This window comes from Schistocerca cancellata, chromosome 2 (genome assembly GCF_023864275.1).
Source record: "Schistocerca cancellata isolate TAMUIC-IGC-003103 chromosome 2, iqSchCanc2.1, whole genome shotgun sequence".
Classification (NCBI taxonomy): Eukaryota; Metazoa; Arthropoda; class Insecta; order Orthoptera; family Acrididae; genus Schistocerca; species Schistocerca cancellata.
Window position 1 is genome coordinate 800,703,306 of NC_064627.1, and position 13,040 is coordinate 800,716,345.

The 13,040-nt window shown below is 35.0% G+C and overlaps 1 protein-coding gene across 2 annotated transcripts in view; it reads right to left on the reverse strand.

Annotated features, from left to right (window-relative positions):
* Positions 1–1,134: 1,134 nt before the first annotated feature.
* Positions 1,135–13,040, reverse strand: part of LOC126162662 (ski oncogene) — a 654,130-nt gene continuing 642,224 nt past the window's right edge. Inside the window, exons 6-7 of one of the 2 annotated variants that reach the window (XM_049919306.1) lie at positions 8,844–9,055; positions 1,135–3,137 (exon numbers count right to left, since the gene is read on the reverse strand). In XM_049919306.1, coding sequence (XP_049775263.1) covers positions 2,955–3,137; positions 8,844–9,055 — 395 coding nt within the window. In that variant the 3' untranslated portion in view covers positions 1,135–2,954. The remainder of the gene's footprint in view (positions 3,138–8,843; positions 9,056–13,040) is intronic. The other variant, XM_049919307.1, reaches the window with a different exon arrangement.

Genomic DNA, 13,040 nt, shown 5'->3' on the forward strand with positions numbered 1-13,040 from the left:
TTTCACATTTCCACAGATCATATTCATAACAATTATTGGTGCACCTTACACATTCTTCTAAAACCAACTTATTTGGTTTAGCTGGGCTATTCTTTGATACTTTGTTTTCGTGATGATTTTAAGTGTTCCTTACTGTCAATGTTCTCCTGGTACTTAATAAAAGAATAAAAAAGAAAACTGTAACAATATTAAAATACTGTCACTTGTTGCAGTTTATTCTGGCAGTGGTGTTTCACGTTTCCCCGTGTCTTTTGTATGACAACATGTATGTTAACAAGGAAATCTGAACTATGCTGATAAACATCCTTGTTTGTACAAGGTCAAAGGAAGTATTTTACAAGTTTGAAAGCTAGCAAAAATTATCAAATAGTTGCCTAAGAGTATGTAACATAAATCTGATGTACAACAGGATGTGTAAGTTTCTTGTATACCTTTGCCTTGTACATGTACTAAGGAGGTAACCTTATGCTTCCAAAGAGTATATAAGAAGTAATAAAAATGCTTTTGAATTTTTCCATATTCTTCATTGTTTGCATTCCACAAGCATAATGAATCTATACAAAGGAACTTAATTTTTGCCAATTCCATTCAATCACATACTGCAAGCAGTTCTTACAGACAAATTATCTTTTAAATCCAAGACAAGAGTAAAGAACTCAGTAATCCCAATGTCTTCTCTATTGCACATGGCAGTAAACTGTACATAACAAACACGTAAGACAACATTAAGGCACAATGGGAGACAGCATACAAATTTTAATAGACCAACAAGGTGATGAAGGCTTTAAAACATTTTTAAATTAAGCATTTTCTTACATATAACAGCAAAACATATAACATTAAGTACACTTTCCTACACTCTGATTACTTTAATTTTTAAGCATTGACATTACAATCTCTGGTTTACTCAAATTCATGCAAACAATGTGTTGGGTAATTTGACAACCAGACACTTTGTTTGGTCCATTGTACAGTGTGTTTGCCCATTTCAGCAGAGAAGAATCAACATATTACAATCTGACATTTCAGGAGCATACCTTATGCAGTAAAATTAAGCTCCCTGCAGCACTTAACACAAAGGAAACCACCCTCCTTTGCTACCATTCATCATCACTTCAACAAGAAACATTTCTTTTCTATTTCATCAGAACTTTGAACTGTTGCTGGAATACCTTGTTATACAGAATTAAACACACAGATTTTTTTTTAATTTTTTTTTTTACAGCAGTGTTACATTGTATCACCTCAAAACTAAGACTGAACGAATAATGAATCTACAGGTACCTTTTCAATATTGATTGTGTAAAAAAAAAATCTAGCAACATATTACATGGCAGGAAATGCAAGGATATGAGTGAAAATAAATAAGTTATATGAGCAAAATAATTTTCAGTGTAAAATATCAAAAACTTAATAACTTACACACACACACACACACACACACACACACACACACACACACACACACACACACACACAGATATACAGATACTGAGAGAGAGAGATATGTTTTCATACATCTTAATCTATATTTATTCTCTTTTTTTCGATTTCATTTGATGTGCTTGCCCAAAAATGAATGTGGTCAGAGTCTCTGAACAACATTCATTCATCTGGAAGTGCACATATCACATTTCACTTATTGTTTTCAACAAGCGTAAGTGGTATCATGACAATTGTGCTGATGCACGTGGTTTGCTGATTAGTTTAGTGAGTAGCAACAATACAGCCACAATGACTAAAACATCTCAGTTTGGTTTTGAAATGAGTTACAAAATTATACGACTTACAAGACTGACTATCAAAGACAGGTACATTTGATACCAATTTACAGATTTGCAGAAACAAATTTGTCAAGTGTGCATCATTCACTGTTTAAATCAGGTCACACAAGGATCATATTACTTTTGTCCTGCATAATAATTTGTGGCAGTGATCGAGCATCAGAGGCCCAGTTTTTCTTGTGCTGCAAATGTTGTTAACATGATTTTGTTGTTGGTGGAGTCCTGGTAGTGGTCCGTTATGTGTGATTAAGAAGAAAATAGCAGAAGAAAAGTAAAGAAAAGACAAAGATTGGGGAGTAGTGTGAGCAGACTGTACGAACCCCTATGTAAAAACATCAGAAATTTTAATAGTAAGAACTGTAAGCACTACTTGAATGGAAATATTTTACCTACATTTTGTACAGCTTTAATGAAGCAGGGAATGGCGCAGCTGCATGCTTATAAATAAAAGTATGTAGCTACAAATTTATCAGCCCACAATGCGGGCAAAGTTGTGCCACTTTTAACTACCTGCTTGACAACAGCAGATAGTCTGAGATCACAAATGAAACTGCAAACAGTAGTGGACAGCATTACAAGTTGCTTTAGATAAAGATTCTAATTTATTTTGAAACTACCTGCATTTACAGGATATAAAACTGTTGATACTCAATACTAGCACACGAATATACATTACTTACATTTGCAATAAAGAGAATACATGTATATATTTAATGGTGCTGAGAAAATACAGCACCTAAGTTTTGTACTTTCAAATTGATAAAAATATTTGCCAGTAGGTTTATTTCTCTCTTAACCTCGTTAAAAAATTTCTTAATATCTCCTCCTAGATTTAGCTACCGTGAGGACAAAGCTTATATCAAGAAAACAGGAAATAATATTAGGCACTGCATTGCTTTGCCACTCAATGCTCGGTGTGATGTCCTATTTCATCTACTTGGAGCAAAAACCTTTACTCGACATTCTGGCAGTACAAATTAAATATACAAAAGCCCTTCATTTTTCAATTATACATACAAAATATGACTGTCTTCACGTTCCACCTAGTTGCCCCACTATAGCATACTGGCTCGGCACACTGAATCCATAAACATTGATGAGCAATAAATGTAAACAGATATCCATTTTACAGTTTTGGAGGAAACACTCTTCGATTCTCAATGGACTGGTTCAGTCAGATGTTTGTGGCTCAGACTTAATGATGAGTGGGGGAGAAGTTATGACTGACACAGGGCTGCCGCCACCAGTCTGGATTTTCTGTGGACGAAAGCCCAGCCTCAGAATTTTGCTTCCAACCTCTGCCAACTCGTTCTCCAGTTTTGATATTTCTTCCGTAGGACCATCTTGACCTTCCTGTAACAGATAATGTTTGGTAAAGATGATGAGTTCAGATTATTTAGTTACACTGCAGTATACCTTAGCTAATTACATTAATTTTTGAATTATTAATATGGTGTCATCTTCGTGGATGCAGTCTGGCTGAAAAGAATCTTCTGTAAAACTCTTACCCAAACCTCATACAACAGTGTGACCTTCCACATCCTTTGCTCAAGGACTCAACAACTAATTCAATACGCACAACAACTAATTCAATACGCAGTTCTTTAAACATTAACTGAATTTTTCAACTGTGCTTGGTAGAACATAATAAATTTAATATTAATTCTACACAAAATTATAAAATTTATGTCCAATTACCAAACTAGCCTTTAACTTTTTGAGAAACAATGCACACTGAATACAGAAATTAAAGTGGTAGCTGACATTTATCACTCTCATATTCGACTAAGGGTCTAGACATATCACATACACCAAGAGATCTGTATTACATAAATCACCTGTGCAAATGTAAATTACATCCAAAAGAAGCCCTGTTTATAAACTGATGAGTGAGTTGCTGAATCTCCAGTCTCTCTACCCAACTATGTCACCAGAAACACATGCAGTCTGCTCCACAGCCCCTTTAGAGTTTTCATTTTTCACTGAAAGTGTTAACACTATACAAAATAGAGAAATTAGTAACTAATATTGCTAATATGAGAAAGGCACACAAGGAGAACATACATTAATCACCACAAGCTACACTGCACAATGGCAAACTGATCCATACTCATCCTATAAGGCAGTTTTAACATTGTTCTGGAAAAGGCCACTGCCCCATCAAAAGTGCTGCTCAATTTTTAGTTTATAAGCAAACTATAGCAGTCATTTCTTTTCACTACTTGCTGCTTTTAAAGATAATAATGTTCAACATACACTGAGTGAGGCAGAGCTTGGGACGTTTTAGAATATTTTTGGATCAAAGATCTAAGCACAGTAATAACAGTATTTACCATTTTAGAGAATTCACAGTGGACTGAGATGAGAAAAATTCCACTCCAATAAAAAAAATTCACAGATTATCGCTCTAGAGAGCGCTTCATGCATTGCTGTACACAAGGAATGGAGTTCCAAAGGATGCCCCATTGATAATGATGATGGGTATAAAGAGACTCTAGCTGTTTTACAGTAAATCTTATATGCAAATGTGGCAATGTTTTCTCAATGAAAGTACAGTGCATATCTGAGGTAGGATGTTGATACCATCCATATATTCACCTAGATGGATGAGGGAAGCTGTCTAGAAACCACATTAAGAGTGGTCAGTAATCTGAAAGGCAGATTCGATCCAGTACAGGCTTTCCACCCCATGTCCCGGAAAAAGGGAAGAGGAGAGTTCATGAGTGCCACTATATAGGTGGTTGATACCCCTTGGAATTCAGTACTATGAGGTAGAAGAGCACTTTATCCTTCCCTGCAGCCCCCCAACCCTCCAAAAAACACTAATTAGATGTGCAAAGTATTCTGCGTGGCAATGGCCACTGATTCAAATTTTGTTGGCGCATGCTCTTGTTAACAGAATATTGCTCTATTACAAAGTCCCAACATTCTTTATTCAAGTTAACTACAGTCATTTTGCAATTCAACTTCTCAGAGGTTAATTTATGATCAAATAGTTCATGTGTAAACAGCCAGATGTCGGTGTCCAACGGGTACAATATTTTGGCAAGCAACCATGCTGCCATCATGTGCCCTGATGATCTGATTGCCTGGGAGCCGGTGCAGGACTTTTATTTCGCTCTCCAAGCTCTGGTGTTCAGAATGCGTCTCCACTCATGCATAGACATGAGTTTATCATCTTGCCCCCTTGCTTTGCCTGCCCCAAAGTCAGTTTGCTGTCCCCTTCCCCCTCTTGATAAGATTCAATGCAGGTTCACAATGTGGTCACTTGCCAAAATATTGTGCCCATCTGACAAAGGCATCTGGCCTTTCACCCATGAAGTATTTTATTGCAATCTTTTCATATGTTTTCTTTATATATATATATATAAGTTAGATCTAGCCAAATCCTACCTCCTCTGAAAGAAATTTTATGGAATTCATTTAGTATTACTAAACTAAATCATATGACAGAATTTTGATGTTGGTATACTGGAATTTAATTCTGTCCCTTGTGAACTGTGCCAACTGATGAAGTAACCTTTCCTTTTCTTTGTATCTCCAGACAAAATACTTCATTCTAATGTGGGTTGATTCAGATAAAACATGTAATACTTCAAGTATAAGATCTGTTTCTTTGTTTGTCTCAGGAGGTGCCAGGATTAAGAGAGTTTAGATTTTTAAATTTCTCTTTTTAATGAAAAAGTGAACGGCATTGTCTTACTCAAAAATCTTAAGATCGATGATGAAAAGCAATATTTTTGCATTTTATTTTGTACGTGACTTTACACGCTTCCCTCAGAGAATTGGGATGTCTTGTCAGGAACACAATGAATTGATCAAGCAATTTGTCATTCATAAAGTATTTGCCTGTTTACATCTGTTGCACCTTCCAACATTTGTGGGTAAAATTTTAAACACAAGCTAGATTACTGTTCCCACAGTAATTACACTATATTATATGCACATGGGAAAATTTTGATCGGAAGTCAGTAAAAACAGAGGTAAAATATGGCTCCTCACTCACTCAGCAGATGAAATGCTGACAGCAAACAGCTATCAAGGAAAATTTATATTTCACAGGCTCTGGAGTGCTTGCTCTTTGTTGTGACAAAAAGAAAAGCTATGCTGTACATGGTGGTTTGTAACTGTCTTGATATCACAGGTATGTTAGAACAAGGTACATACTAGTTGTAGGAGTCTATCACGAGTCATCAGTATACAAGAACATTAAATTATTTGCCGACCAAAGCAAAGAGAGGGCAACTAACAACTACATTAAAACAAATGTCATCAAGGTTATAATTTGTTTGCATGAGTAATATGTATTTAATAAAGTAGCATATTTTGAGAAACTGTAAGTGCAACTTTATGAAGGAACAGGATACAATTGTATAATGAACTACTAGATGGCTTATCAAACAGTAAGAACTAGCTTTAAAGCTTAAGAGAACAGGGGAAAGACTGAAGAAAAGAATCAGATGCCTATGTGGTTGATATATGATAGTGTGTACTAAACTGAAAAGAGTGATAACTTGAAACTTAGTAATGTGTCTGTGCGGTTGTGTGTGCTCATGCACCACACATCAATCAGCTACACATGATTAATTTATGTTAAGGGTTGTTTCCATTTTAAAATTTCCAGTGGTGTAGTACAGAAGTATCTTATACCCAGAAGATGTGAAGGAAGGATATAGAAGATGTGAAGGAAGGATATGTTATCTGATATTTGTAAAAGTGAGGCATCTTTAAGACACTGAAAAATAAAAATTCATGGTCCCAACACCAATGAACTCAACTGCAGGTAATCTACAGCAATGCAAAGAAAAACTCGATAATGAGGCTAAAATTATATAACTAACATAGTGTAAAAATCCAGCTGGATTTTGGTGACCAAGGGAGCTGAAGAAAACAACTTTATGGAGAACAAGAGATACTGAGAAAAGAGTGAGAGCAGCCAAGAGTGGTTTTGGCAAGTTAAACAGCATTTCCAAACTGAAGATCCTAATGTGCCTTGAAGATCATTATCAACTAATTTACTGGTTTTAAATTCTGGCAATGAGACAATGGCTTTTAATGTGAAATCAATTCAAAAACTGAGGGCTACTCAGTGAGCAATGGAGAGGTGAATGTTGGGAATTACTAGGAGAGACAATAAAACAAACAAATGGATTGCTGAACCAACTTGGGCAGAGGACTGTAATGAAATTGAGACCTGGAGGAAAAAAACTGGAAACATTTGAAATGTGGTGATACACAGAATGTTATAAATTAAAAGAAAGGACTTATCAGCAGAACATCTATGGCATCCAGGAATCAATCTGTTGTTTGGAAGATCCGTAGCGGGAAGGGGGACATATCAAGATTAAAATAGGGAAAGGGGATTATATAGATTTTGGGTGTAATATCTGCACAGAGATGATAAGATTAGCACAAGACAGGGAAATATGAATGTCAGTATACGAATGTCAGTATACGAATGTCAGTATACGAATGTCAGTATACGAATGTCAGTATCAAACTAGTGTAAACAGAGGTTGGTGAGACAAGTAGCAAGGATTCCAAGTAGTAAGAAAAGACTACGGTGATAACCCAATGGTGGGTAGGTATATGACAGAGGAATGTGACACACAGTTAACCGCTACACCACAGAAACATTTACAGGAAGCATTTATTGATCACAAGATGCCAAATGGTTGGTATTTTTACTTTTTTCAGCTTTTAGGTTATTTATTTGTGCACTTATAATTATTCATTTGCGAGAAATAAAAATGTATCTAATGAGCAAAATAATAGAAATTAAAGGAAGAAATGGAAGACAGTTTCATGTACGAAGCATATAAAACAAAAATAATATGATGGTGAGAAATGATGGGATATCTCAGGTGTGCATATCTGCAAGGCAGAATCATCAATAATTTAGTTTCTAGCTTGCTCACCAATCTCCAACTTGTGCCATATAAATGCAAAATATGTATTTGACAAGGGCAAGTCATAGCAGACTGGCAGAGCAACACAAGTAAAATGTAAGATTAGAGACAAAGAAATTTGTATTAAAAATACGAACTGTGGATAATCTGCAGGGTAACAAGTATGGTTCTCAAAAATTCCTATGAACAGTGTAATGTTGACAAGACAGAACAAGGGAGAAGAATTTACATAAGACAGATAAATGACAACTGGGTGGGTGGGTGAGAGAGAGAGAGAGAGAGAGAGAGAGAGAGAGAGAGAGAGAGAGAGAGAGAGAGAGAGAGAGAGAAAAGCTATTTTTATTTATTTCCCATTAGTTCACATATGAGTTCGTGAGTGTCTTGTGGGAGACTGCATATTTAAATAGAAGTCAATGCATACAATATGGCAGACAATGGCTCCTCACTTGCATACAAAAAACAAGCAAAAATGCATGGAAATCAGTGGAGTCCTCTTACATCACAATGCAAATGTATCGATCACTGTTTTGACACAATATTAAACAGTATTTACAATGTAACAAAAATGAAGAACCAAGAAAAACAGTATCAACAGATTATCTGTTCCATAGTATTTTAGTCTGCATAATGTTGAAGGTTTCACATATAACAAAGATTCCTATAATGGGATCGCTCACCACAAGCAGAGTTTGACGGGGAACCAATACCTTGTAACTGATATGTCAAATGAATAATAGCAACTACTCAATGAACATGCATAAACATGCCTACACTTAAAGCTTAGAATGTCCATGACTATTATAAAAATATTTTATACCAGGATACGTTTTGGCACTATACGTCTTGGAAAAGCAAGGAACTAGCAAGACAAAGAAGAAATAATGTACTAAAGGATGAAGAACCTGCAGGTGCTAAAGGAGTAAGCATTCTCCAGAGCTCATCAGTTTCAATTTTATTTTTATTTTCATGTGCTTTTCATTTTGTATTTACTCATCTCATCACAATACCATCTACTAGGTGAGAGAGGACAAAGTTTGTTTCCTTTGTACTTTGGCTAGGCCATCAAAATTCTGAAACTGCAGTTTCAATAACTGTGGTAAAGTTCTCATTACACTCTTGTGACATGAGCAAAGACGAAAATGAGACTAACCGCGGGTGTGCTGTGCCTCTGCAGTATTCGGATCTGCTTCAGCAGCCCATTTTCCTTCTCCAGCAGTCGGTTGTGGGACCTCAGCCGCTCCATTGACTCAGCCATGCGACCCACAACCCTCGCAACACGACTGCGCTGGTCCTCTGTTAGGTCATCGGATACGGCTTCCAACGCCTCTGCCACACAATCCTTGTTTGCTCTGGCCAGTGAGGCTGTAAGCAAAAATACGCGGCATAGGACCAAACACGAAGCTAAACTTCCTTTCAACAAGTCTTTGTTCTGGTTGTGAGATATGTAAGAGAGGAAAAGTACCTTGCCCTTGCATTCACTTCATTTGTACTTTCTTTCCAAGGAAAAAATGGTTTCCATTTCTGTATTTCTTCTGCCGATCAAGTAATGTAATAAACTTTATGGTTATTTTTCAAAATTAATGATATGATTCACACGAAATGTTAAGTATATGTTCTCGCTTTTGAGTTTACAATGGTAATAAATGAACAGTTAAAAATAAGTGAAATGAAAGATACTTGCTTTACACATTATGGTTCAATTTGTCCCAGTGCCACAACAGCAACTAAGAATGTACCCATGTAACAATCCTGAAGGTTCCCATTATCTCTGATACATCTGGTATCCTATGTGCCATTACAGCTTTAAGAGACAAATTTAATGAAAAGCAAATCGAACATAATCTATGCCTTTCTTGACAGCAAATTACAGATTACATAAATCTACTAGTTTGTGCACAAAATAATTTAAGATTAAAACTGGAAGCAAATTCTCTTGCATTATTCTTTTTAACAACAAGTAGCAGATCACAGTTGTGAACAGTAAAACTGGTTCGACTTTCCCCGAGTTCTCTTATTTTTTGTCATGTTTTATAACTCTGAATAAATGACAGAGAGAAGCTTCTAGAGGTGGTTCCTTCTTCTAGAGCTGAAATTAAAAATGATATTGACAAACACTAAAAATTTGCAATATTTGCGAATTTAACTTTGCATGACATATTTTTAGAACAAAGGGTTCCTACTGCCCCTTCTGAAGCACTTTGGTGTGGAAGAACAGAACTATTTTAGAAACATAGATTTTCTGTCATCAGTTTTTTGGCTGGGACACCCCAGATACTGGAGTGAAAAATGAAGCTAATACATTACCTGTGTGTAGTAAATATTGAAATCTACTTTAACTTCCCTGTTGCCCACTTTGTAAGAGTAAAGGAGATCAAAGTTCTCTTATTCAGTTATAACAAGCATTGTGTTTGCAAAATACAAAAATCATGGCTTTCTTTATCATTAATCAACTTTTCTTCTGACATAATAGTTTACAATCTGTCCCACACTTTCATCCCTTTTGATAGCTAGCCCGAAGAGGCTTTAGATTTTCATGTGCCTTTTGTAAAAAGAACAGGAATTTAGTTTTATTTTGTGCAATATAAGTGTGTGTATATTGCTTTGAAAGCAGGTTTGGTGTTAAATGATTTGGCAACATACCACTAACTAGTGTCAGATCAACTTCATTTACATCAAACATAGCTCTAAAGCTAATATTTTAAAATTTGACATTCCACAGAAGACAGACAAAAGATACTTGAATCTATTTGGCAATAATGAAGAAATTTTTATGAATGTAAACTATGACATATTTATGTTAACATTCCATGAATCCATTATTTAAAGGATAAATATTAATTTTTCATTCAATGAGATAAGAAAAGGAAGAACACTTCCACATAAGTATGTGTTCTAACTCTACTACTTCAATTTTAATAATGTGTGTCTATCAAACCAAGGCAGTCCAACTAGTTTACTGAACAACATGGTAAAAGGTAAATACAGAAATGTGTTCCTGTGGAGATATTAGGATGACAATAGCAGACTAATAAGCAGTGATGTGGGAAGCCATGAAATCTAAAAAAATGAAATTATGAGAAGTTGATGGCCAATATATTAGTCGCCAATCTGACATAGGTATGGTTGTACTTAACCCAAATATTAGCTTAAAAACTGAAGTGTCCACTGTGTTAAAAGAAGGAGATAAATTGTCTGCTCCTATACATTCTGAATTATATTAGAGTTTTCCTCAAAGAGATCTAACTGTTTGTAGATTACCCAAAATTATTGTGTACCACCGCAGTCATGTTATATGGATAACTGACGTTTTATGATTAAACATCAATGTCAGTTCTGTAGGTAAGGCTACAGCCTTCAAAGTGCACAGTCTGAGAAAGATTTTGGCTGTTCTGTACAGTAAAAATAGAGAGCAGAAGAGTATGAAGGAACAAAGAGTGCTGAGGAGAGGAAAAGATATTGCAAATGTAGATTCTGCCTTTCAAATAACAGCAAAATTTTAAGCTCTAACAAAGTAAACAACAGCTCATGAAAAGAACAAATTTATTTCTGCCCTGGAATTTTTTTGTAAATAACAATATTACATACAAAAAGTTTCTTCAGCTGCAACAATAGTTGAGAAAAACTTAAAGATGATACCTTTACAAATAACCTGCCCATAGTAAATTAGTTTTTTCTTTATTATATTTTGTCTTCTTAGCATCAAATCAACCAGAGTAAACAAGCTCTTAAGAATTAGATTTTTTTGTTATATAATGATGACGACTACAGCTTTGAACACCAATAATTTGTTTAATTCTGTGATGTTCAGCACTTTTCAATGAATGTCAATCTCTTACAAGCACTAACAGTGCATCTGCTCCCATCTGAGTGGATTCTTAAGCCTATAGGTTTTAATTCAATTTGCACATTATCTTAACCATAAACCATAAAACACTATTTTCCACATTCTCATGCCATGACAGATTATATTACAGAAGGCAGAAGTAAAAGACTAACTCAACAGTAAACAGGTCTGAGTCAGAATGACAATCACAAATTACCAATGTGAAAAGTAACAGCAGCAAATTATGTATAACATAAAACTTTGAATACATGAAGGAGTACAGAAACTGGCTTCGAAGTCACACACACAAATATAAATAAATTATAAAAATCTGTAGAGGGGAGGTAAGCAAGATAATGAACACCAAATACAAAAGAAGACTTCAAGTAACTGAAACAACAGGAAAATTTATGTTACGAAAGAAGACAAGTGGAACAGAAAGATTGGTGGCTTCTTAAAAAAGAAAGAAAGAAAGAAAGCAATTCCATCATTATTCTTATGTGACAGACTAAGTTACAGTGGTGTTTCTATAACAAAAAATCAATCCAAACAAATATGCATGGAGTTTTCCATGGTCAAACAATGAAATAATTTTTATTCTGGCTTGGGAGGTACATGATATTCGATGTAGTGTGGAACAAAACAGGTCACATAAAAACAATGCCAAATAAAAGTAAAAGATTTAAACAAATCCAAATTAGATCTAAATGGCACACATAAAATGTCATTCAATACAGAATATTAAGAAAACAAAAATGATGTTCTGAAATCCAGCTCTGAACACAAAGTGTAATCAAACTTACGTATTCAGAAAATTTATCTTTGAAATGAGGATGAATGTGAAATTAAGTGTGCAAATCTGACCAAAAAAGTGGAATACTTATATAATTAACTCTGTATTAGATATGGAATGAAGGCTACAACACCAACTATCAATATATTTTTTGCCCTGTGGAGAATATGTTTTGTTTTTTAGAAATAATTAACTTTTTTGTTCTTACAGAAGACACAACTTCCTCACACAACTCATGCAGGCTATAGATGGATAAAGCACTTTAAGTAATACCATGCACTCACTAGTCCAGCATCATGGCAACATAGCCAAGTTCAGTCATGGGTTCAGGACAATGCCGTAAGTTAATGAATGATTTCACACTGCTTTCTACCTACCTTTGTATCAGAATCAGAATTTGTCTCATAACATGAATGTTAAACCATTGACTTAGTTTACAGGCAACTCATCAACTTATGACTATTGAGTATACATTGAATACAATATTTATTACAACCACAAATTATACATGTATTTTATCCTGCCCAAATGGTCAATATTAAAACAAATATCATCAGAGTATAGCATTTCTGTACCAGAGGGCTATATGCTTTTCTTTTTGTCACAGTTTCAATTTTTTGAATATTTGTGTTGTTTAGTTTACCCATATATTGAGAAGTCTGCTTGAAAGACAGTCTGTGTGTAGGAAACATGAAACTCTTATTTCGAGTTTAACACCTGACCCAGAAGTT